General features: G+C 43.2%; 2 protein-coding genes across 2 annotated transcripts in view; one reads left to right on the top strand and one right to left on the bottom strand.

Moving 5' to 3' along the window:
* The window catches only part of LOC145781775 (reelin-like), a 45,066-nt gene extending 44,325 nt beyond the window's left edge, over positions 1-741 (top strand). The window contains 1 exon segment of the mRNA XM_082593446.1: positions 235-741. Coding sequence (XP_082449572.1) covers positions 235-295 — 61 coding nt within the window. The 3' untranslated portion in view covers positions 296-741.
* Positions 742-6,586: 5,845 nt separating this feature from the next.
* Positions 6,587-26,206, bottom strand: part of LOC145781774 (uncharacterized) — a 36,059-nt gene continuing 16,439 nt past the window's right edge. Inside the window, exons 10-28 of the mRNA XM_082593444.1 lie at positions 19,503-19,588; positions 19,084-19,236; positions 16,416-16,571; positions 15,760-15,887; positions 14,942-15,290; positions 12,212-14,582; positions 11,808-11,909; positions 11,266-11,392; positions 10,914-11,143; positions 10,233-10,385; positions 9,811-9,919; positions 9,083-9,304; positions 8,858-8,995; positions 8,590-8,782; positions 8,347-8,524; positions 8,001-8,225; positions 7,798-7,931; positions 7,606-7,728; positions 6,587-7,128 (exon numbers count right to left, since the gene is read on the bottom strand). Coding sequence (XP_082449570.1) covers positions 6,703-7,128; positions 7,606-7,728; positions 7,798-7,931; positions 8,001-8,225; positions 8,347-8,524; positions 8,590-8,782; positions 8,858-8,995; positions 9,083-9,304; positions 9,811-9,919; positions 10,233-10,385; positions 10,914-11,143; positions 11,266-11,392; positions 11,808-11,909; positions 12,212-14,582; positions 14,942-15,290; positions 15,760-15,887; positions 16,416-16,571; positions 19,084-19,236; positions 19,503-19,588 — 5,603 coding nt within the window. The 3' untranslated portion in view covers positions 6,587-6,702. The remainder of the gene's footprint in view (positions 7,129-7,605; positions 7,729-7,797; positions 7,932-8,000; positions 8,226-8,346; positions 8,525-8,589; positions 8,783-8,857; positions 8,996-9,082; positions 9,305-9,810; positions 9,920-10,232; positions 10,386-10,913; positions 11,144-11,265; positions 11,393-11,807; positions 11,910-12,211; positions 14,583-14,941; positions 15,291-15,759; positions 15,888-16,415; positions 16,572-19,083; positions 19,237-19,502; positions 19,589-26,206) is intronic.

Below are 26,206 nucleotides of genomic sequence, written 5' to 3'. Positions count from 1 at the left end.
AATGGAATAATTTCCCGGCAACAACATTTCAACAATCGGAATAACTTCACTCTATCATCTCGGTAACCGGCCCTGTGTTAAGAGCCTCTACAAGTCTACAAGTATGCGGAACTACCAGGTATAACTTATCAAGGTTTTGTCAGTCCGAGGATAAAAATTCAAAACCAACCAACCAAACTTATCTTTCTGGTAATCTTTTTCTCAATTAAATTTGTTTTGTTTCCACAATAACAGGTCACGTGCCAATAGGCACATGCAGCACCTAAACGGCTCTCGTTCGCCACCTAGCAAATAGACGAAGCAGCAAGTAGAACCGCTACATGGGAGTGAACAGTTTCAAAGACTTGACTTTGCGTTTCGTTCTACTTCCACTCTGGCAACCGTTCCGGCTATTATGACAAATAGAAGGGTCCAGTTGCTTCAACCTCATCGCCTCGACAGAAGCTGCTGCTCTGAAACATTGTGATCAAGTTTCATAAAAGTGAAACCCCCTGGAATGCTGTGTCTTATTAATAAAAAATTCTACACAAATGTACTCAATGCCTTCTGACGTCATCGGTTGATTTGCTTGAAACACAAACTTGTTTATGTTTCTTGGTCGATTGTTGATGCATCACACATGATGGTCTGCTATATGATTACACTGAAACTTGTGTACGGAAATATTTTGTTTAAAAGTCAAATATTGCGATTGCAACTGCAAATATCGTCAATATATTCAGTTGTGGATCATTGGAAATTTTTAACACGAACTTTCAAAGATTGTTGCCGCGTTGTCGATGAAACTTAAATCTTGTCCTTTGCAACAAGATTGAGCGCAAGAGAGGCAGAGGTGAACACAATCCGCCAAGTGTCTTGTCCACTGTCCAGGCTTCAATGTTGACTCTGCCACACATCACTTTGGACTAGAGGGCTCGGTTTCGGAGATGAAACCAATTTTGGCTCCCTTTGCCACCAAGTTTGGCTCCCTTTACCACAGTAGCGGATCCAGGAGGGGCAATTTGTCACGTCTCCCCAAAAATCGAGAAAAATATGGAATTTGTTCCATTTCAGCACAATTTACTGGTCAAGTAGAAGTAGCGCTGGCTCGGTCCCCGAGTGTGTGTTGATCAACGCGTTTTGAGAACTGGTCTACACTGGCAGGGGCAGCGTCAGTAGTTCAATGCCTCTACAAGTGTGCCATACTGACGGGACCAAGCTCTCAAAGAAGCTTCCTCAGCCTGAGGATGAATATTTTTCTCAGAATAAACACAAATTTTTAACCACCAATTACGTTGCATCGATGACGCAGCAAGGGTGGAATGTCAAATTATGACGCTCCTTACAAGAGACGATAAGGCACAATAAAAAGCCACAGTTTAGTTGGAAGATGCATATCCGTCAGTTGGTTCCACTGGTCAACAGCAAGTTTCAATCAGAGACTCGATTAGACGATTTTTGAAGGGTTTTGATTCCGAAAACGTCTATTTTTTTCTCCACCACAACAGGTTTTGAGATATTTAAATTTTTGTTGTTTAAATTTGACTTATGACGACGGAATATGACGTAATAACGACAATTTTGACCTCAAGTTTGCACAAAGCGGATTTCACAACGCATTGTGATTACCAGTAGTTGTACTACTCAAGTTTTAATCCAGTCGTGTCCCCGTTACCGAGGGTGGCCGGATTCACCTCCAAGTGCCGCAATCGCCTTCACATCGATCTATCTAACGCGTCCTCTCTTGTCAAGCCCACCTTGCTGTTTTCCTCTTTAACTTGCCTTGTCCACATTTTCTTGGGTCTTCCTTGTTTCCTACGACCCTCCACTTGCAACTCCAGCGCTCTTCTCATAAAAAAACATGCCCGTACCACCTCACTCCATTCGCCAACTTATCAACATCCTCATTCAAGTTCAACCCAAACAAGTTCATAAGTTCCTCGTTTTCTCTTTTGTCCATCAGCTTCATACCACACATTGCCCTCACCATCAGACTTGAACAACTAGAATTCGATAAATTAGAGCGAAATGTCGGTAATTCTAATTTAAATTCGGTAAAAACTTGTTTGTTCTAATTGTAGTTCTTATCCAATCTCCAGTTTTGCTAAAAATTTTAGTCTGTCCAAGAGTATTTTTTCGCAAATAGAAGGATACTGCGCTCTTATCAACGTTATAAAAAGAAAATGCAATAAAACGATCAAGATCAAAGTTTCATTCCACCCCTTGAGCAGCAAAGTCATGAAAAATTCGATTAATTCATCAATTCACTGAAGTTACAATGTAGTCTATATTATGACGTAAGTGGTTTTGGCGCTGTGATGGTGGAATGACACTTTGATCCCGAGTTGCCGCATTTATCCAACTAAAAAAAGATATGTGGCAACTGCGTCCAACTAACTCTCATCATCATCAAGTTCCTTCCTCTCGAGGGTTGGAGGCAATGTGATGCCAAGTTTCTCTGTTGTGAGATTTTTCTACTGCAATTTTGTAATTAAGTCCTGATCTAGTTTAAATTAACTCTAATTTAGTTTAAATTCTACTCTAATTTGTGAAAACTCGGGTAGCTCTAATTTTAATCCTAGTCTAATTTGTATAAGCTACTCTAATTATAATCTAATTTCGAAAGACTACAAAATTTCTAGTTGTCCAAGTCTGCTCGCCATCGCTCTCCCAGTTCTTAAAATTGCCAATTCGTTTCCCCGTAGGCACCAAGTCTCACTTCGGTACAGCATTGCAGATCTCACACAACTAGCATAAATTCTTACTCTCATTTTCAACGGAAATCTTCTACCACATAACAACTCTCGACACTCTTTGAATTCAACCCAACCAAACCTTAGCATACTCTTGCGCAGTCACTGCGGCCTCACAACCACCACTGGCATTTAATCTATCTCCTAGATAGCAAAAGGCATTCACTGATTTAACTTCGTTATTCAATCATCAATCAATCATTTTATTTTTCGTCATTAACGCGTCCGGGACGAAAAAGATACTAACTACAAAAATCGATATAAACCTACCAGCACGTTAACGAACGGGAAAAGGTGGCAAAACCTTGAAAGGTTTAAAACGTGCCTGAATGAAAAATTATGTAGTAGGTTAGGATATATATCAGTAGGGGAAGGTGGGGTTAGTTGAGTCATGTTTCAGATTTTTCCTTATAATTTTTTACCTATTGTAGATACACTTATCAAAGTCTAAGTGAAACAAAGGTAACGAAGTATGCTTGCTACTACCCATTTATTAAAATGCTATCTCACGTTTAATTGTCATTTTTATTACCTTGAACACAGAGCACCGTTTGACTCAACCAACCCCGCATGCAGGGTTAGTTGAGTCAGTGGGTGGGGTTAGTTGAGGCGCAATGGCATTCATGAGATGCATAATTTTTTGGGGCTATGGGGCACCGTCCCTATCTGGCAGACTGGCACCTCTGATCTATGCCATCAATGAACGTTTATTGTATCCAGAAGTGGGGAATAACCTATAGGCCACAAGAAATATTAAAAATACCAGGCGGGCCACATGGCTCCTCCAAATTCGCCCGTTTCCACAAACTTTTCATAAAAAAAGAGTTTTCACAGCAACCAGTCACAAATTTTCTTCGAATTTGCCCGACTTCATGCCATTTCTCTAAAAAAAATTTAAAAAAAGGTCTTCACCGCAACCAGGCCCAAATTTCTCTCGATTTCGCCCGACTTCATGCCATTTCTCTAAAAAAAAGGTCTTCATATCGCCCAGACCCAAATTTCACACGTATTATCGAAAATGACATGAAATCTAATACTTTTCATGCTCCCACAGGCCACAATATATTGCTTTGCGAACCACATTTGGCCCGCCGGCCGTAAGTTCCCTACCCCTAAATTAATCACAAGTGGATATGTAAAAACAGCACTGTTGTCGGTGCACGCCAAGTGTGCCCAACTGTTGCATTGGATACATGTAGAACTACTACTTCCACCATAGGACAGCACGAGTTGCATCAAGTGCAGCAATAACGAATCGAGCAATTCCAAGAGTATTGATGGTGCCGATCACAGTCACCAAATCTCCTCTATCCCTAAAAACAATAGACCCAACTTGTTTCATGCCTTGTTTGTGGTTTGAGCATCCCATCTTTACTTTAGAAGCATCAGCTCCAGTTTCATTTATCTTCTTCAAACATCTACGAAACGTTTCTTTGTCCACACCAACTCTTTCTGCTGCCTTTCTTAACGACATACCATCTTGCACTAACTTCAAACCAGCTTCAAAAGTCTCCATAAGCCATTGTCCACGACCAGTTTTTTTTATAATTTTTAAGACTTAATTTGAAAATATTTTAAAGCTAAACAGAAAAGTAATAATCAAATAATAGCTCATTTTGTCCAAGTAACTGAATTAATAATGCGCGTTTAGCAATAAAATTCAGAAGTAAGATTTCAGCAGCCTGCAACTTGAGGTAGGGTTAGTTGAGTCACTGCCTCAACTAGTCCCGCAGCTATTGACTCAACCAACCCCAATCCTTCCTCGTGACAATTATTGAAAGTATTAGCCTATCTATACGTAAAGCTTTATCAGTTTTACACAAATGCACTGTGCATAAGATAGCTATAAACTATATGAAACTTCGACGCTATCTTCGCTTACGCCTATCATAGCTTCAGCATCCTAATCAACTTTGAGCTGAAAATATTTACTTTTTAGTCTAAAAAATGGCATTTTGCTGACTGTATAACCTGTATAACTTACACAGCTGCTAAAACAAGATGGACGCAGTTACCTATAATGCTTATTATTTCAAGCAATTAATCTTCACGAAGTCATGCTTGGTTAGTCAGAAAACAATGGTGACTCAACCAACCCACTGACTCAACTAACCCCACCTTCCCCTAGTTAGCACGGCCATTCAGCTTTTCAACAGGACTAACCATTTTTTCTTCAATCTTACATCTTTCACATTCAAAACCATCTCCGGATGGGCATGTCACTCTTCATCTTTCATGTAGCCTAGCCTACCCACTTCCTGCATTTCGTACACATAACAGCATTTGCCATCACTCTTTTTCCACATGGGTCAATTTTGCTCATTGTGATTTCTCCTTCCGTTTCACTTGTTACGATCTTTGTCTTTTTGATGTTCACGCGCATACCTTTACATTGAAGCGACTTCTTCCACTTTTCAAATCTTTTATTGTGTCACTCAACAAAACTAAATCATCCGCGTACAGTATCTCCATTAATAAATCTGCTTTACACATTCGGTACCGGTAAACACAATGGCAAAGATTAGACGAGAGGGGACAGAAGCCTGGTGTACACTCAACTTCACCGAAAACTCGAACTCTTGTCCTTGCACAATTATAATTTTTTTTTTACTTTTTGAAATTAGATTAGAATTACAGCGATTTTAGTTTTTAAACATTAGAGCTAGCTAGTTTTCACAAACTAGAATTTAAAGTAGATTAGAATTAGTTTGACGCAGTCGTCACATATCTTTTTCCATTTGGATGAAAACGCTAATATGGCATCTCTATATCAAAGTGTCATTCCTCCAACCAGGCGCGGATTTATGGGGGGGGGGCCCGGGCCCCCCCCGAAATTTTGTGAAAAATTGTATGGTTCCGCATCAAATGGTTTGATATGCTTCTAAACAGCTGATATTAGTCCCTCGGCATCACAATTGATGAAAATGGTTGTTTTAATGTCTATTTTCTAGCATATCGTATATGTCGTAGTATCATTGTTCATATCTGTTTAGCCTTTTCTTTCTTTTTAATTGATTTTCAAATTTTCTGGCCCCCCTCGAAAAAAACTCTTAGATTCGCGCCTGCCTGCAACAAAACCATTTACGTCATAATAGACATTGTGATGTAGGTGAATTGATGAGTTAATCGAGCTTTTAATGACTTCGCTACTTAAGCGATGGAATGACAGTATGACACTTTGATCTTGTTATTGTATTTTCCTTGCATGAGGTTTCCTTTCATTTGCTGAAAAACTAGAATTTTTAGCAAAACTGGAGATTAGAGCTAGATTTAGAGTAGGCTAAACAAGTTTTTACCAAATTAGATTAGAATTAGCAGTACTAACGTTTTGCTCTAATTCATCGAATTAGACAACTAAAATTATCTAGTTGTCCAAGTCTGCCTTGCACCGTCATAAAGACTCATTACTGCTTGCACGAGTGCCTCTGGTATTTCTTTTTTTCTCGTTGCCAATTCCATTACTCTTCTTGGAACTCTATCAAACGCCTTAAGTTATATTTTGGAAACGTATTTTTACATAACTAATACGGAAAAATACCTAACATTTTAAAATGCATATGTTTTCAAAACCTGATGTGCCAGAGAAAGAACAAGCGCAGATACAGAATTAGCGCAAAAAATTCATCTGGAAGTTAACTTGTGTCTCTGATTCAAAAATTTTGTTAAAATTTGTTGACCAGTGTTATTATTAAAAGCCACTGAGTGCGATTTCAGCTAAATCGAGACCTTTGTGCCACAGAAGTTGTTTCTATCAGGCGTCCCCCAAAGCGACAATAACGATCGACCATGCAAGGACCTGTCCCACCAAGATGCAACCCCCCCACCCCAACAACTACTGCCCTGAACCTGACCGCTTGAGGTCGCTGGTAAACTTTTATTCGATGAAAACGAAACAGATATATACAAACGAGGTATGACGTCAGCGCATGGAATGACGGAAGCAGCACTAGCGTTTCGGGGAATCCCCAGATCAATCTTCAGGGGCGGCCTTGGCTTCCATGCCGGTCTCCAAGCCCCCGTTCGCTTCATGCCACGAGAGAGAGGCAACGATCTCCTTCATCGTGTGGAAGATGATGTTTTTCAGTTGAAGTTTATCTTCATGGTTCGAGTGCGCAGTGGAGAGACGGCGGAACTCTTCGGTCAACTTGAAGCATTTATCGACATGCTCCGGAGACACAAAATCCTCCGCCACCTTGATGCAGGAGTGGAGGTTGAACACCTGGTGAGGAGCACCAGCGGGGATGAAGACACTGTCTCCCTCGCACTGCACCAACGGGTATCCCTCCACACCATATTCCTCCCGGAGGCGACGGCGAAGAGTCTGGTCCAGGTAGATCTGCTGGTCGTGGATAGGATCATGATCTTCCGAGACAAGAATCCCCTTCTCCGCTTTCACCTGGACAAAGAATCGATAACAACCTGTCGCCATGGTGATGGAGCAGGCTTCGAGGGAAAAAAACTTGTTCCGTTAGAATTAGATCAACAGACTCGGTTATTACGTCACAACAACAGTTGTACAACACAGGCCTCGCCAACGAGCCAACCTGTAATAATGACTGGTGGCCGATATAATTTTGATTTTTAAGCTAAAAGTGCTTTATATCTCTTTGAAATGATAGTTTTGAGGATGTAAACAACCAAATTTGAAACTCGCACTTTAGCATGGCCTGTGTACAGTAGGTTGCCATGTTTGAGTTAAAATAGATCGCTATACCGGTTGAGTGTCAGAAACTCTCTTTTAGTGACGTCACGACAATTGGACACTATGATTCATTGTGATTGTTGTGGTGTCTCTAGAACTGCTACTTTGTCTGGGCTGCAGTGTCCCAATGAAAAGCATCGGTTGAAACGTAAATTATCTGGCAACACTGACCTTCAAAATGAGCTTTCTTATTTTGTCGGTGTCTGACGCCTTGAAGATGTGCCACAGCGCCCCAGCTTTGTGGGTTTTTGCTCGCTCGATTTGTGCCGCGTCGGCGTCTCCCTCCTTGATGATCTGCCACAACAAATTGTCATGTTACGTCACATTGGAGCTGACAATGCGCATGGTGACGTGATAATGTACCTTGATGAGAGCATCCTGTGCTCCGGTCGGTTCGTCATTGGGAATCCCCACATAGACCATGAGATTGCACGCGTCGGATATGTCCAGGTGAAGGTTGGTGGTACCCTGACTCCAGTCGCTTTCGCTCACCCAACCTGCGCGTGACGTCAAAGAGTCAAAGTCGGTCGCGTTGATGACGTCTTACCCACTTAACCAACACTCACCATAAGCGATGTACATCTTTGGGCCGAGGTCAGGCCGAACGAAGAAGTCGGGTAGGTGGGCGGCCATGTTGAACTTGCCATCCCGGGCCGTATACTGGGGCAGAGGGAGGCCTCGCATCAAGTCCTCGTACTTGTCGGGCATGGTATCAATGAAGTCCTCCGTGGTTGGCCAATCTTTCAACTTCAAGATCATCCTTTCACCACTTCGCTCATCCCGAAGACGATCTGTAAAGTCACAGCTGCGTCACAATCTAAGCTTTGTCGTCAGAGCACAGCATCGTCAGAGTACAGCATCGTAAGAGCACGGCATCGCCAGAGCACGGCATCATCAGAACACAATACTCACTTTCTATGGATTCAAATCCGTTCCAGAAGTCCTTGATGAACGCGTTAGTGATGATAGATCCTCTCTTGCAGTTAATGAGAGCGCTCCCTGTCGATTCGTCGCCGTGTTCTCGACTAAAAGTCTCCGGTCGCCACAGGTCGCGGTTGAGATTGTTGGACGCTCCAGACGCCATGACGGGCTGCAACAGGATGAGATCAGACGCCGCGCTTGAGAAGCGATGAAACGTCACTGGATGCAACTCACCATCCCATAGAACCAGTGCAGCTGGAAGGTATCCACATTCACTTCGCTGGTGCTGTCGGTCAACTGGAGGAGCTGCCCATTGCATAACCACGAGCGGGGGGCAGCCTTGCTAGATGTCGCCAACAAGCCCCCTCCACGCTGCTGCGATAACGTCACCTTGCCAGTCTCCTTGCCCGGCGTCTTGTCTTCGCTTCTGTGACGTCATAGTGATTCGTTACTAGCGCCAACAGCGTGATGTCGTCATTGATGAATAAAATCGATCACTCACCCGATGCCCTTGACCAACGATGACGTGACAATCGACGATGACGCGACTGAGCTCTTGCGTTGTTCGCGCAAGGCAATGCTTGCCAGCCAGTCGAGCGGGGAAGCCGAACTCTCGCAATCGTAACTCTTGAAGCGGTTGCTAAGGGGAAAGCACAGTTAATATGAGGGAGTCCGGGGGGGGGCACAGTAAGAAAGTCATCAAATATTTGAACAGAAGTACCCTCACCTGTCTCTGTTAACTGAAGTTTTGACGTCGGGTTTACTAGAGGTCACTTTCCCAGCGCTGTGCGACAACAACGCGCTGTTGCAATGGTTCTTGAGCAAGGGGGTGGGGTCGGTGGGTCGAGGGGTGTGAAAAAACTCCCCCTTTTTACAACGGCATTGCGATGTGATGCTCCACCTTGCGCAAGCTTGATGGGCGAGCTCGCAGAGGTCGAAGAGGCAGGAGCTGTGAAGGTGAAGATGTTAGTGGAAGTTGGGATCAGGTGGATACTCGCATCCTCCATGACTACATGGAAGGTGGGGTGCGTTAACTACTGAACGATAACAAAGAAAATCATCGCACATAAGAATAGGGATAAAAACGGCCGCCTCGAAATTAAACACAAGCTACAGCTAATTGGACCATATCATGGGTTTATACAAGACCCAAGTGCATAAAACCTTTTGAAGAAATGATAGTGTCACAGAATTTGACAAATTGTGGTACCACCGAGCATCCTGGTTTGTTCAGCTGCAACTCCACTGCTCGGATATCAATCCGTTAAACGCCAGTTCTGATGCTAGCTCGTTCCATATGAAGTTTGGAAACCAACTTCCATCATCTTGAAAGAGTTTAAAAAGATTTCCACAAGGTCTTGTATTTTACAACGCCTTTCAAACCAATTAAGAGACGACATTTTGGGCAAATTAATTCAATGAACACAATTGTGGAAACGCCCGCATGCGATGTACCTGGGAATGATTTGGGTGGGGACCAGCTGGGATGGGGCGTGGTGCTTCCCCCTCGTACACGTCATCCATCTGTACAGGTGGTTCCTGTCCGCGTCATAAGCTTCCAGCTCTGTGAGAGAAAGTAGATTGTAGACAGCGCCCTACCACCAGGAATGCACCCGGTTGATGGGTATGGCAGAAAAGAGGGAAGAGCTTTGAGAGTTCAGCTTGTTGCGCCACAACACAAAAGCAACCACCTCCTGTTTTGTTTTGCACGTTCGGGAATGGGAAAACAGAAGGCTCATACGGAAAGCTTTGCATGAAAAAAGTCTGTTTACTACATCAACAAGCGGAAATCCTTAACATATTACCACTCGGCGGTCGGTTGGAAAGTAAAGATTGCACGAAACAAGACACGTTTGGCACATCACAGAGAGTCGTACCTGACACGGACATTCCTCTTCTGATCTTGTAGCAATCCGAGCAGACAGCGAACCCGCACTTGTGGCAGACCCAGTGGAGGTTGAACAGCGTTGTCTCGCACGCGTCGCACATCTCTCGCACCCCCGACACTGGACGCTTCCATCGGATGCCCTCTGCAACGTCATCATTTGTCACTGTTATGAGGTCATGGCTATGGATGACGTCACTTGCTACCATATTGAAGACAACCATAACATACCGCATGCTTCCGAACCATAAGTTAATCAACTCGGTTTAAATCTGAACACAAAGTTAAAAGAAAGTGTTTTCAATGTACACGAGCTATGCCCCCTTTAACAAAATATTGAAAATCCTCTTCCAACTGATTGGCACGAATAACGTGCCAACAAATATGCGGCTCTACAACTATTTCTTTTCATTGAAATGTTTTGGAATAAAAAATTCAATTGAATTTCAAACAACTCCAAGCAAACTGAACAAGCATCGAAGGAGCAGTTTTTATGCATCCGACATCTTGCTGAAGCTCATTATCTTTTGATCACTTGAAAGTGCGCGGGTAAAGTGACGACATAAATGACGTCACAAACCTGATGATGTCATTGAACACGGACACCACGGTTGTCTGGTTGTCCGTTTAAACGTAAAATTAACGTTTATAAAACGTGGAAGCTGCAGCATACCATTGAGCGCGGCCTTCGTCAGTTCCTCCTTCTCATCACGCACCAACTCGCAAAACTTTCCACCGATGTGTTTCATGATGTACCGGCACGTCTCCAGCTCAAGCGAAGGTTTGTTGTTCGAATCCCTGCTCTTCCCCATTGTCGGTAGCCACAAGCGGACGTCGCAGAGACGACTATCCTCCGGATCACAGAATCCGGATGCATGGAGGATCCCGTTGATGAAGGCGAGCCTGCGGAGGTGACAAACATCATTTGAGTTCACGCAGCAACAAAAAGTTCCATACGAGATGGAAGATGCCACGCAAATCACGTGACCTATCATCATGCGCCACCATAACAACGAAGCACTCACTTCCTGAAACCGTAGAACCTGCAGAAGACGGTGCTGTTGTCTTTCCTCTTTGCATTCCCGCACTCTCTGCACTTTGGCACAGATGACAAGCCGGATGGAAGAGTCTGCGTGGCGATCCCGTTCATCGCTGACAACAGAAGTAACATGCTGAGGATCAACTGTAACTACGTCATTGAAGTGTTTCTTACATCACAGCAATGAAACAAGCAGCAGCTATAAAGTTACAACCCTGAAATGACAATGCAACGAAGTGCAAGCGCGGATTGGTTGGCTCCTGCGGGGAATTTGGTTCCGTTACATGGCCGAGTGGTGAGAGTGTACGGTCGTCAGGAGGGCATCGGTTCGACACTCCGTGAGAGCACTCGGGTGTGTCCTGGCAAGATACTCAATGCACCCCTGAAAGTTGCAATGAGGAACCTTGCCTCACATCTTCACAAAATGCACATTGGCTTGGGTAAGCTAGGCTAGGACAATTGCGTGAAGCTTTCCGCAGTAGCACGTCAGAGTAGCTTCTAATATAGATGCAATGGCACTGTACCAACCTATTATCTCGTGGCAAGGGGCGTCCTGCATGAAGGGCTCCCCCAACCGCTTCAATCTGGCCTGCTCTTTTCTGCACAGGAGAACCGAGATGGGAAGCCCGTCTGCAACAATCAATCAATCAACAACAGTAGAACTTAGATTTTACCACAATTTCAGTAAGAACATGATAAAATTGTCAGGTATCTAATAAAGCCGCAAACCAAACCTGCACAATGCACATATTTCGTATCATCAACCGCACGTCAGTTAACAGCAGTTGGAGCGGACACTAACTACGTTACATCTCGTCAAGTGCAATAATGTTCTACGTCGTAATAGTTGCATCCGGCTTGGTCGGAACGCTTATGACGCAAGTAACACCAAGAAAACGCTTGCCAAGTCATAAAGTGAAACAAAAACTTACTTTCTCCAGTAGGCATCTCTGATCGTATCTTCTTCGCTCCACTTTTCTTCTTGGACTTCTTTATGTCTCCTCCTTCAACCGAATCATCAACTTCATCTTCTGAATGGTCGAGCTGCCCCATCAAGAACAATTTGCTATTGGATAACACCTTTAAGGAAGAGTCTTCTGGTCCCTCTTTCATACCCGCGGAACCGAGACTGGGCGAGCAGACATCGGTGGGGCAATCAGAATCACTTTTTCTGGATTTCTTTCCTTCTTTGTGTTTTCGCTTCTTTCTGTCTGGATCTTTGTGCTTCTTTTCTTTGTTTCGATGTTTCTTCTTTGATTTCTTGGAGGGGGGGTCCAGGCTATCGTCGTGGGGGGACGGGGGTTCGCTGGGAGGCTTCTCCTCAACTGGAGTCCCAGGGTAACTGATGATCACTAGAGGGGAAGTGGGGAGCTCTTCCGGACTGCTACACTTGACACTATCCTTTGCAGGATCATTAGGTTCATCAGACATTCTCTTTAACCAGGCTTTCTTCAGTTTAGGTGGAGCAGCACTTTTTGTTCCTGAACTATCGCTTGATGGGGTTTTGACTTTGTTTGAACCCCACGAAAGATCAGACACTGCAGACACATCGGAGGCTGGACTGTTGGAGGATCCACCAGCAAAAGGTTTATAATTGCTTGTGTCCACAGTAGCAGGCACTGTGGCAGACGGGCCCATGCTTTGCTGGAGCGGGTTCAGGCTCAGGTCGAAAGGTTTGGAAGGGGGTGCGGAGTGACGGCTGGAGGGAGACTCAGGTTCAACGTTCGAACTTTCTTGGTTTAGTTTTGATGGACAAACAATTGGTAACTTTTGTTGATCAGATGTTGTTGGGAAAACATTCAAAGAAGAATGGGACTGAATTGAAGGGGGTCCTCTTTCATCTGTGGGAATGTTGGAAGGGGGTCCTCTCTCTTCTGTGGGAACGCTGGAAGGGGATGCACCGTGTGTAGAGTCACTTGATGACAAATTCCACCCATTATCCGCCTTCAAACCCATGAGCGCACCTTTCAATGCCACTTTGCTGGGGGTCCCTGGATATTGGTCAACAACCTGGGTCGGATCTCTCCAAATAATGCTGGAGGTGGTGACACCAAAGATTCCGTTGGCAACAAGCTCTCGGAGGACAGGATCTGCGGTAGACACAACATCAGGAAGGTTGGCGGTGGCATGTGACGCGGCGTTGTAGCGAGGGAAGTAAACCCGAGACTCTTCTTTACACATCTTCTTACTGGGATCCGCATCATCGCTGTTTCTGCTTCGCTTTCGAACATTTTTCACCTCCATCTCATTATCCTCCTTCGCTCCTATAGACGGGCTGCCTTCGCGTGACGTCATATCCGTTCGCAAGGTCATGGCAGGTTTTGCGTAGACGAGATGACTGGGCGGGGTAGAAGTCACCTTGGCTGTGTTGTCATGGTTACCGGTGAGAGCAGTCACCTTGTAGTGGGGTTCGTTGATAATGACCTGGTCGGAGACATTTTCTGATGTCGCTTCGGTGGCCTTCGGTTCAGGCTTCGACAGGGGACCAGGAAAATGATAAAGATTTCTTAACGATGCTTCTGATAAAATACGCGCTCGGCTCCCATCTGCCATCAATGGCCCAAGCGGAGGAGTGGGGCTTCGATTAGGAGCTAGGTGGCTCGCTTGGCCCCTATCGCTAATGTACTTGACAGTCTGAGCGTCCGAATGTGACGTCACAGGTGATGTTTTGACAACCACGGTCTTTTCTGAATGAGATCGCGGGCTGGCAGCTGTGCGAGGCTTTGGCGACGATGAGGGAGGACTGTACTTGAGTGAGTGGATGTTGACGACGTGGTTGTTGGAAGGTTTCACTGGAACAGATGATGGTGCAGGAAGACGATAACCTTTGTAGGAGGAAGATAAATTGCCAGGAGAGGGCTCTGACGATTTCAGGGGGGGCTTTAGGAGTGAAGATTTTTCTGAGGAAGAAACTGGTTTTGGTGGTATTACAGGAGGCTGCCAGATCTTTCTACTCGACACTGATTGACTTGATGAAGAGGGAGGATATTTGTGACGAGGAGGTTCCAGATGTGACATGGAAGTCTTGGAGCTTGAAGTGTTCCGTTCCACATCAGAAGAGCCGTTCTGCAAGACAGTCTCATCATTGATCAGCTTTGAAGCATGAGCAGCAACAAATGTGGCAGGATCTATCATAGTCAAGGGAATCTGGGCAATGCTTTGTGGTACTGGATGTTGCACACCCCACACACTAGAGGTCTTCTCACCACGCGTGGACTGCTTCAGCTGGGAACTTCTCTCCTTTTCTCCAGTGAACTTTTTTGTGGCATCGTTCCGATTGCTTGTTGGGTTTTTTGTAATTTTCTGAAACAAAAATAATGAAGTTAAAACAACATTACATTCCGGTACCTTCCTCAATGCAACTACTGTGATCAGAAATTGTGATTCAGGTTTATTCAAAGCGATGGAGTCAACCTGAACACTTTAAGTTATTTCCCAGACATTTCGAACAGCAGTTGGATCCTTGGATGCCATAAGCTGCATCTACTCTACTCCATGAACTACAATTACAAGAGGAGAAACAGTGACTTGAGATATCTAAAAGCAATGACCTCACCATGTGGTGATCACATTTGAAGGAATGTGCTGGTCTTTAAAAACATAATAACATTAACAATGATGATGATGATAACAATGATGATGATAATGATAATGGTACCCACCGCTCTCCACATGTCTTCTTGTCGCTTCACTTCCCTCTCGAGTTCTTGCAATTTCCGAGCTTGTGCTTCTTCCAGCTTCCATCTCTCTTCTTGCTGGAGACGAAGGATGTGATCCCGCTCTTTCATGATGACTGACTTGTAGGTTTGCGGTTGAGCAGGAGGTTTCGGGTAACTTCCTTGTCCAACTGGAGAAGAAGTTTGGGTTTGCTCACGAGGGGTGGGAAAGGGGCGTGGCAAGCTCCCGTTGATGTCATGTGATCTTCGAGGCGATGAGGATCGTGGGAGCGATTTCTGGGAGTGCGACCTTTCAGGAACCTTATCATCCTTAGACAGAGTATGTCCTGATTTCCTGCAACATACCAACATTGAAGACACTGTTCATAAACATCTAACCTACTGTCTGTGTTTGACGACAGTACGCTAGTCCACTGGTTCTTAACCATTCTACTTTGTGAAGCTTTCACTCCTTTCCTACTGCTAATCAGTGAAGGGAGGAACGCACTGGGCTTGGGAACCACTGGGCTGGTCTATGACAAGATGTTGAAAACCATAAACAACCTTATTTCCTACGCTTTGCTGGTCACGACTAACTTTTCAATAAGCTGTATATATATAAAATCACAGGTTTATTTCTGTTGAACGAGCTACCACGTGATAGCCCATTCAACAGAAATAAACACAAACTTGCAATTTTAAACAAATGACAAAGACTTTCACGCGAAAGCAGAATTTCAATGAAATATATCGTGCTCTGTATTTCCCAAATACAAACAACATGAACATTCCAACAATAAGCAGAATCTGATGAAGACACTCACGTTGGTTCCATGCCTGGAGAGGATTGTGAGGTCTTCGGAGAGGAGCTTCCTCCAGACTCTGCTCTGTACAGAGCAGAAGCGATCTCTTCTGGTGGCTTATTCCTCCACAAAGCGGCATACAGTGCTTGCTGGAGAAGATTGAAATGTCAACAAAAGGTCATGAAGCTACATCACCAAATAAAGTTTATGTCTCAAACTTTGTGAGACTTACGGTGCAAACATAAAAACAAATAATTAGAAAATGAGCTTTTTGTTGGCAGACATCTTGCTGTTGCATTGCGCATAGCTCAGCGCTCCAGTAGTTTGAGCACTTTGGCAAGGTGGGTGAAAGTACTTAAATGTGGTTCCTTGCCTACCGCAAATGGAAAAATCACCACGCTGCATTACTTACATAGTAATAAGGCGTTTAAGTCTAGTGTACGATTTACTGCACTAATGAGACCTTTCTAAAGTCGAAACAGTGACGTCGTGTCTGCAGTTAATTATAAAACCACGTGTGATCAGTGGTAACATGTAAAGGTTTGGGTTAGAACAGCACGCGCTGTCCTATATTGCTTCTCTTCTTATTGTCATCGTAATTCTGTGAAATCTTCAATCGATTCACCAATCAACAACCTAGGATTCCACTCGGCTTGCCGCGACCTTATCACTCGAACCTGTTGTTGGGTATGTTGTAAATCTTTTTCTAGTTGATCTTTGATCCAAGGCATCATTGTTTGTGGTGCCACCGTTCGGTTACTCGCCGCTGCCACAGCAGCCGCTTGAAGCTGAGCTTGTACCAGAGTTGATGCGTTGAGACTCCCAGACAAGGCCTGGAACAACAATCGTCGTCACAACATCGCCGCCTCCAACCCATAGGCGCCTAAGCCGTGGGGGCCAGGCCCCCACGCATATTTCTGTGTGGGGGCAACTTTTTATGCTGCATTGATACATAAAACAATAGATAAACTAGCGATCGGCAGCAGGAAAACATTTTTCAATGCAAACCGCAACAGCTTCGTGATAAATAATCACTAGAGCGAGTAGCGATGCTACAATCCCACCCCAGACAACAAAATCTGTCATTTTTACATTGATTTAACGTCTGAAGACGTTGAATCAATGTAAAAATGACTGATTTTGCTGCCTGAGACATAGCAAAAATCTACCACTTTGCGTCGATTCAATGTCATGAAATGTTGAATGCACCCCAAAACAACATAATTTGCTAGTTGACGCAGCGTGCGTTTAGCTGCGCTCGCAAACAGACTCGATGTCGCTTTCGAAAGTCGAAACCTCTGCAGAGAATTGTCGCGGCAGTGAATCGCTTGCTGTGAAAATGAACTTGAAGTCTCGGCCCGAGGTTACCACTAACCACCGGCGGCGAGCTATAAAAGAGGGCGCCATGCCACTAACCAACGTAACAAGGGCTGGTACAAACCGCATTGCGCACACGCGGCATAATCAACACAACGGACTCACGCAAACTTCATGGCGCACACACGACCGTTGCCATAGAAACCCGATCAAAGGCGGCAAATATGCCTATTTTTTGTTTCATCTGCAACACGAAAACGGGCGTATTACAGCGAATTGAAACTTGAAAGCTGGTCAGCCATAAGTTGCGATATTGTAGTGAAAAGGGAGCAATGTCAAGACGAAAAATTTAATCAAACAAACAAAAAAAAACTTAATCAAACGTCTCTCCGTAACTATTTTTCAAGCGCTGTTTACGGATGTCAGCAACTTTTAAATTTATTAAAGGTGACGTGCTGTTGAATTGCTGTAAACATGAATGATTTTACTTTCAACAGGTATATTTTCAAGCGTATGATCAAGTTAGTATTTTCATTCCATTTACAGTACACCTTTTAGTAAACCTTTTCGTTTCTTGTTTCATGCTAATAAATCTCGGAATGGCCCGTTTCGGTGAGTCCGATCCCTTAACGGGGGATTTTTTAATTTTTTTTTTAAATTATCGGGTACCGTAGCCTAATTACACTGGTCTACAAAAAAAGATTTTTTTTTTTGCTCCATGAACTTTGAAGACTGATTTAGAGTAATTTTGGGGTGCTGAATCCGAATCTGACCTCAGATTTATCCTATCACGTCAGGTTTGTGAAATATGATAACAACAAATTGTTACTTTCGTCAAAAGTGAAAGATTTGGCGTTGCGTTTACCACCAACATATGCAGTGCTGTAACGAAAGGTTAGTGTTAGACAGGCCAAAACAGCCTAAATATGGTTACTGAACAAGCATTGCCATAGGCCTGCTTAAATCTTTGTGGTTTCATGCAAAACATTGACGGGAGAGGGAGTCAATTACACTTATAGCCTCCCTTTTAGCTTGTTATTACTGCCTTGTTAATAATGTTGCTTAGAAAACAAATTAGTATCAAAATTATAATTGGTAGGTGTATTTCAGCTACTTATGCACCACATGGCCTGGATTTCTGGATCTTGCACAATGTGTATGTGCAATAAACGCAACGTCAAATCTTCCACTTTTGACAAAAGTAACAATATGTTGTTATCATATCTCACAAACCTGACGTGATAGCATAAATCCGAGGTCAGATTCGGATTCAGCACCCCAAAATTACTCTAACTCAGTTTTCAAAGTTTATAGAGCAAAAATCGTGTAGACCAGTGTTATCATTGCCGTTTTAGGGTTAGGGGCTAGGGGTTAAGGTTAGGGGTTAGAAGTTAGGAACTCAGCGAATCAGACTCACCGAATCGGACTCACCGAATCGGACTCACCGAATAGTAGCAGACCCAATAAATCTAGTTCGTTGGTAAACTTTATATTGTGCTTAGCTTAAAGAGTCGCAGTCCATCAACCGCTAGCCAACGCAGACGCATAGCATGTGTTTTAGTCGAGTTTTGTTTATAATAATTAACGGTAGGTCGAACGTAGCGATAACTCCGAGTGTGGCAATAAAAGCAATCCTAGTGTGACGACATACTGTAATTACGTCATCCATCTGCGTGACATTTCGCTGAATTTACGTTGCTGCTGATGAAACACGCTTTCGCCCCCACGTCCAAAAAAATAGTTAGGCGCCTATGCTCCAACCCATCCCTCACCAACACAAATCAGTTCTTTTTAAGATTCAACATCAACAGTCGTTACCAATAGATACTGATTCGCTGACTGGAAAGTAGCCACAGAGCAGACCTCACAGGAGCGAGACAGCTGTTGTAGAAAAGCGACAAACTTAGACCATAATGGAAATGTAGGCTACAGCACAAACTCATTCACAGACTGGGTCATGGACCATCCCTGGTCGTGATGGACAACGGTGACAACTGCCACAAAGTTACGCACAAAAATCCCACATACCGGGTTCCCATAGAAAAGTTGCAAACCATAGGGGTTAAGGTAGGGGTTGGCAATCAGCTGATGAGGGGTTATCATTTGGGGTTGAGACAACTGTTGACTTTGTTGTTGTTGCTGCTGTTGTTGATTCTGCTGTTGATTCTGTTGTATCAACGCCTGGAAAGCAAAATAAACATTTTCTGTTCAACTTGTGGAAACACCTTCACCGCTTAATGGTTGAGTTCACCCGAAACCTCTGCATCGCCTGCTCGTTCAATCGTTCTGGACAAAGGTCAGACCAATCAACAGAGTGAAATCTCTGCAGCCTGGCCACGAAATGGTCAGTTGACAACAATCGTGCACCAGACAAAGAGTGTTCTAATTAAACAAACCACGATGGATAATCCAGCGGCATTGTTCATGATCATCGGACCGTGACCTACCTGTTGCGCTGCAAGCGCCGTGAGCTGGCGGGAATGTTGACTGTGATGATGCATCGTCACGCTTGAGTAGTCATCGGCCTTCGTCTCTGCAAACATCAATCGTCATGAAGTGCACGCAAACAATCGTCATCAACTGAGGCTAGCGGGCAACATCTGTGCAGTGTGCACCTTAGAACTTTTCAACATGAACTATGACGAAACAATTACATATGGATGCAAAAAAGTTATTTAGCAGAAGATATCGCAGGAAACGCCAAGTTGGCGTACAATACCAACATGACCTGTTGCTCATTTCGACTATGACATCAAAAAACAATGTTAGATCACAATGAAGTTACCATTGCGTTATGGTGACGATCTGGTTGTCCAATATGCACACAAAGCAGTATTCACAGTTTCTACTTATCTCTATGTAAACACATCAACATGTTATGGTTGTCTCACAATTCAATCAGTTAACGAGCTAACTGCTAGACTTGTCAACTACTTGCTGCCAATAACTTTCTGTAATATTCAGTTGTTTTTAAACGTCAACAAACTTCTTAAGCTATGAAACCAACCAGCATCATTAGTTCCCTATCTTTCAGTTGAGTTACGCTCTCATGTTTCTGCTGAATCATTCTCGACGTTACGTTTTTCGTGATGTCATAGTTTCTATATCACACGAACGTGACACAATCTCCCGCCCAATAAACCTCCAGTAAGTTGCAACAATTAGTTGCCTCTCTGTGATTGTGACCCAAATGACAACCATCCCATTACCCACGCTTTCAATATTCACCAGGGTTGTTACAAAGTATCTTTTTTCTAAAACCCAGCTCACCCGAGTTTTTATAGCAAAAACGTTTATTATTAGTGAAAATAAAACGGATTTTATGGCGAAAAAATTGGCTTTGTCGCAAAAATTAGCCAAATAAAGAAGTTTTTGTGGGATATTTAAAGGATGTTGATTATTTTAAGCATGTGAAAAGTCGTTCTGCAAGCATTGAGTTGCTGGTTGCTAAGTCAATTACATGCAGAAGGGCTTGATGCAAGATTTGATTAATTTTTAGAAATAGAGCTTTGGAGAGACTTGCATTGAGCTTATTGCTTCAATTGCTTACTTCAGTAGACTACTAAACAAAACCGGTGAAATTAGAGGAAAATAGGGAATCCAAAGTGGCAAGACACATGGCTATTTTAAACACAATCCTGAACCCGACTTTGCGCTTCACCAGGCATACAGCACAATTGAGCAAGTATCTTCTTTCAATTATCTTGGCTCCCTCATAACAGCGGACACGATGTAAGAAAGAGATATGGATAATAATAGGTCTATTTACACAGGCTTTCCATAGTCCACGACCGATTCTATTGAACTGCTTTCCATTCCTCTGAAAGTGCGATTTCTTAAAATGTTGGTGCGGTCTGGTCTCCAGTATGGTTGTGAGACATGAACTTTCATTGCAGAAACTAGGCGTAAAATTAAAGCAGCTGAAATGTGGCTTTTCAGGCAAATGCTCCGTATTTCATAAACAGGCCATATCAAAAATGTAGAAGTTTAAAACCCAAATACAAACAATACAAGAAATTAAGAAATAGCATAACTGAAAGTCAAATCAAATATCTCGAGCCTGTCTTTAGGAAAAAGGAATACGAAGATCTCAGTCTAAGTGAACTGCTGTAAATTTTACTGTACTATGCTGTAGATAAAGTTGTGCTGAAGAGGGTTCAATACCTGAAATCGCGATATGCAACAGAAGAATTTCAAATTGGACTGTGTCATACATTTATTTTGAACATTGAATTTCCAGGCATCGTATCTTTTAATCCGTAACCGTAATTGGGCTTCTCTCTTGCACCAGCTTGACTGGGCGTGTAGTTGTTCTCTAATACGTTAAATTGCTTACCCCATTTTTTTGCATATCTCTGTCAAGGTCAGTGGTTTTTAAGAGTGTTTTTTTTAGTAATAAGGTCAATTAATTTCGCACAAAATGAGATTAGCTGCATATGCTCCATATACATTATACAGTGCGGAACACTCTCCTACATCACAAACCCAACACAACCCTCACAGTGACTGCCAGCGTTTATGCTGACAAACTGACAATCATTGTTATGCAATATGACTTCACGGTGTCGATTATGACATCACAATCCTCTGAGGAAAACTACCAAACTCCGCACGGTACAACACTGCACTTGCACAATCTCACTGACCTCTGATCAACTATGACAAACAATATGTTTCTCGGCAGCCGATTTGTAGCAAGAATTGACAGCGATAGACACGTGTTTCGCCCATGAGGCTGGGCTCATCAGTATCGCACCGTATTCTGCCACAAATTTAGTCGACCACCGCTTTACCAGTCAGTTTAACTCTTATCTTTGTGGAAACAAAGAAAGAGCCAACAAAACCAGCAGGCGCCAGGGCAGAGGACATTGTGAAGAAAGGGGCGTTCTTCCCGGCTATCAGCACAAGGCTGAGCACTCACTAGTACAGCGAGCAACTGCGATTCGCCAACCATAACGGTGTAGCTTCCACGCTAGCCATTCAGACTTTCCAATCAACAATATGTTTCTCGGCAGCCGATTTGTAGCAAGAATTGACAGCGATTGACAGCAATTGTTTCCACAAAGATAAGAGTTAAACTGACTGGTAAAGCGGTGGTCGACTAAATTTGTGGCAGAATACGGTGCGATACTGATGAGCCCAGCCTCATGGGCGAAACACGTGTCTATCGCTGTCAATTCTTGCTACAAATCGGCTGCCGAGAAACATATTGTTGATTGGAAAGTCTGAATGGCTAGCGTGGAAGCTACACCGTTATGGTTGGCGAATCGCAGTTGCTCGCTGTACTAGTGAGTGCTCAGCCTTGTGCTGATAGCCGGGAAGAACGCCCCTTTCTTCACAATGACAAACAATGTTGCCGAATACTGACAAGGTTTGGGTGTTCACCAGGATTATCATCTTTTCTAGCGCTAGTTGCAACGTTCATCTGGTGAATGCGAAAGTGAAAACGGAAACATACAAGTGGTTTTGAAAATTGAATGAGGCTGTTCACCAGGCATTTAATTGCCAGGCAAGTTGTTTTATTGCTTCACTGACGCTTCGCGAACCATGACAATGTGCAGTTTGTGCACCCTCGTCTCTCATACGCGAATAACATACAAAATAAAATATACGGAGTACAGCAGTAACTACGCAAGTTTTATTTTGTATGTTATTCGCTCTATGGGTGCACGAAACGTCAGTGACGCAAAGCAACAACTTGTGTGCTTCTGCTCTCACTTTCATGTTCATCAGATGAACGTTGCAAATTGTGACATTGAAATAAATGACATTGTTGTCTTGTTGCAACGCAAAACATTCATGAAAGCACATGCAGTCAACCATGAAAAGGAAAAGCAATCAGCCGTGACGAGAAGAGAATTGAGTAAACAAGATGGCGTCCAACAATGAGCTGACGCGGCACTCATCGTGACCACAGGTTAGACGCGGTCGCAGCGTGGTTGACAACTTCAAATAGGGGGTTGATTTATTGTTTGCTGACAGTGGATCAACGTAAACTTTCAAACTGGACGAACAATAGCAGCAAACCGCCTCGAATGGTTTCTGGTATGAAGGACTTTATCGCACAATTTTACGTTGAATTCATAGAAAAGCGGCAGAGGGAAGCCATTCAGTCAGTCACGTGAATGAACCCGAAGCCTCGGGCGATCCATCATTGTTTACTTCTCGCCAACAGCTAATCCAAGCAGATTAATCCAACCGAAGTTAGCACCTCTCTGGTCACACACTAAAACCATTCATACGCGTAGAACCAACAGCAATGAACTTGCCAGCGCTCAGCGCAACAATTCTGGACCGGAGTAGGTGCGAGGGCATTGGCTTGCAGTCTGGTGACGCCACCACAACAATGATGGAATTGTTTACAAGATAATCACCGCTGAAGCAAACAACCGAATCGCGGATGATTGCCGCGGGAGCTCAACAACTTCGCCACCAATGCGACGAAACAACAGCAATAAATGTTACGCGAGTGTTACCAACGCTAGCAAAAGTCAACAAAGTCCAAAATTTTCCAACGTGCATCTATCTCAAGCTTCTAATAACAAACTACCAGAGAACTTCAATGATCTCTTCACACACGTATCATCTATAGATTTGTATAACACCCGACGCTCAAGCTCCAATTCGCTCAAATACTCAACAGACAAATACCCAACTATTTCAAAAAAGTTTAAAATGCATGGGAATCAAGGTATGGGACAATTTACCCAAAATTATACAAACACATGAAAAAAGGCTACAAATTGTTCAGGAAGAATCAAGAGCTATAGAAGCGACATCCACTACCTGACTTTATGTCCAATATCATTATTATTTTTACTTTTTGCATTTCTTGCGTCCGTATTTGCATTTTTTTTTTCTGTTCTTCCTTCTTCTTTGTTGTGTCAATTTGCTATTTAAAAGCGAAAAGCGCAATACTTTCTTTCGTATAACTGTGAATGAGAGAATGCAGACTCGACGACCTCCTACGCCTTTTTAGGGCTACGGTGTTTCGCACTCTCTCACTGGATGCACAATGTACGTTTTGTTTTGCATCCAAACAAAAATAAACGACCATCCATCCTCTGCACTCCTACCTCAAGACTCTTTTGAACAGGTATTGCACGTTAAGGTCAAACTGAAATCAAAGTTTGGTGTGAAGTGTGATCAGATTTTACTTTTAGAAAACCTATTCTCCATATTAGTGTGATTTTGGAACATCGGCAAACACTGCAAATTTTCCGTTTCTGTGCAATTTGTAAGACTGCCTTCCTACTTAAAACTCTAGAAATCAATTCAGTATCATCGCGAACAAATGGCAGCTGGAAATGTAACTCGCTGGAGTATGATTTCAATCTTCATCTTTGATGAATAAATATTGAATTATTACAAAATCAACATAAATCCTATACAAGGTTATTACTCTCAACGCGTGGTCTTGTTTTCAATTGTAATCCAATAAGTTGCCGAATAGGCACAATCGCCGACAGGAAGTTGCAAATTCGCGGCCAACATTCGGACTAGTCTTTGTTAAATCGGCAGGCGGTTCACAGAAAGCAGAATTTGCGACGTATCCATTAAATGCAACATACCCAAAAAACTTTTGCTTTACTTCAACGGATAGTATACAGTAAGTTTCCTGTTGAAAATCCGCTTGCAATGCACACTCACGAGGTAACTTGAGCGTAGCCGCCACGAGACCATTGTGAAACAATTCAAGTTGTAGCGACGATACCTCACTCATGTTATGCAACCGCAAGAAATGTTATCAGGCTGGTACCTCCCAACCTACAAGGTAGCCAACCTGCTTCATCGACCACGGCACAAAGCTGTTGATGCTGGTATTGGCAATTGGAACAGGCGGAGAGCATTGGTTGGCCAAGACAGGAGCACCAGTGTGGACTCATACGGTTCACGTCGGGTTCTTAGACTTTAGCAAAACAAACTTACTCAGTAACTTGCCCCTGTCTCATACAACATTTTCAGGCGAGTTTTTCATTTCTCTGCATCCTTTAGAGAAGATAAATAAGAATACAACAACAGCAACTAGCACAATGGCCTAGTGGTTGGAGTGCTCGCCTCTGCATTGGTCGATGTGGGATCGATTCCCCATCGGATCATACCAAATCCATTCTACCTTTATAACTTTCTCCATTTTTAAAACTTTAAAATTCCATTTAAAACTTTATTCCTGCTTGGCACTTAGCATAGAAGTAGGTTTTGGGTACTAACGTACTTCGCAACCGCCGAGCACTCCCCTCTGGGTGTCGGGGCTCTTCCAAAAACCCGACAGGTGATTGCGATTCAAGATGCCCTCAACGTTAGTCCTGGGAAAGAGCCCGAATTGCTCAACAAACAAATACCAAAAGCGGAGAAGCTTCGGCTACTGTATTGAGTGTAGAAAGAAAGGTTACATAGCAGCAGTGGTGAACGCAGAGTTATAACAGGCAGAAAGATTATGAAAGTGAAGCAGAAAGATTACGAAACTATGCTTCCGTTAAACAATCGTTTTACATGCTGAAAAACTTGCCAAAAAAAAGAGAATTTATCTTTTATTAAAAAAAAATGCGCTGGCAATTGCAAGAAATAACCCTGTTCATATGCTGTAACCCTGGTAATATACTGTATTGTATGACTATTAAGCTAAAAGAAATGATTTCTACACGTATTCAATATGAAGAAAATATATTTCAGATGTCTCTTGCCGCGTCTCTAAAACACAAATGGAGTTCATTTATTTTCATCTAACAGCAAACACTGACGAAGACTTTCCTCAACTCATTTTCTAAAACATTTTAAGCAAAATCCACACTTCAAAACTTTAAATAAGTTAAAGCCAAAATTGAGTAAAACTGAAGTCCAACTCTTCTTTTAGGTCAAAACAAACATGGCTCTGCTAACCATCATTATTGTCGAGAAAATGCGACGCAAATGTAACGTCAAGGAGGTCAGTAGAAAACGCAACATTTTGAGAAAACCCTCAACATGATTGGATCTTAAAAAATTAAACGTTTGCAAGTTGAAGGAAATAACAATTTCTTTGACGCCATTACACGTTGCAGCCTCCAATAAGGGTTCGCTCATACCCAAAGCGTGCAGCCCACGAGCCCTATTTACGACACTCACTTTGTATAATTTTAAAAACGATAAAATACTTTTCCGAGTGTAATCG

The sequence above is a fragment of the Aplidium turbinatum genome, chromosome 13 (assembly GCF_918807975.1).
Source record: "Aplidium turbinatum chromosome 13, kaAplTurb1.1, whole genome shotgun sequence".
Classification (NCBI taxonomy): Eukaryota; Metazoa; Chordata; class Ascidiacea; order Aplousobranchia; family Polyclinidae; genus Aplidium; species Aplidium turbinatum.
This window is presented reverse-complemented; position numbering and strand designations above follow the sequence as displayed.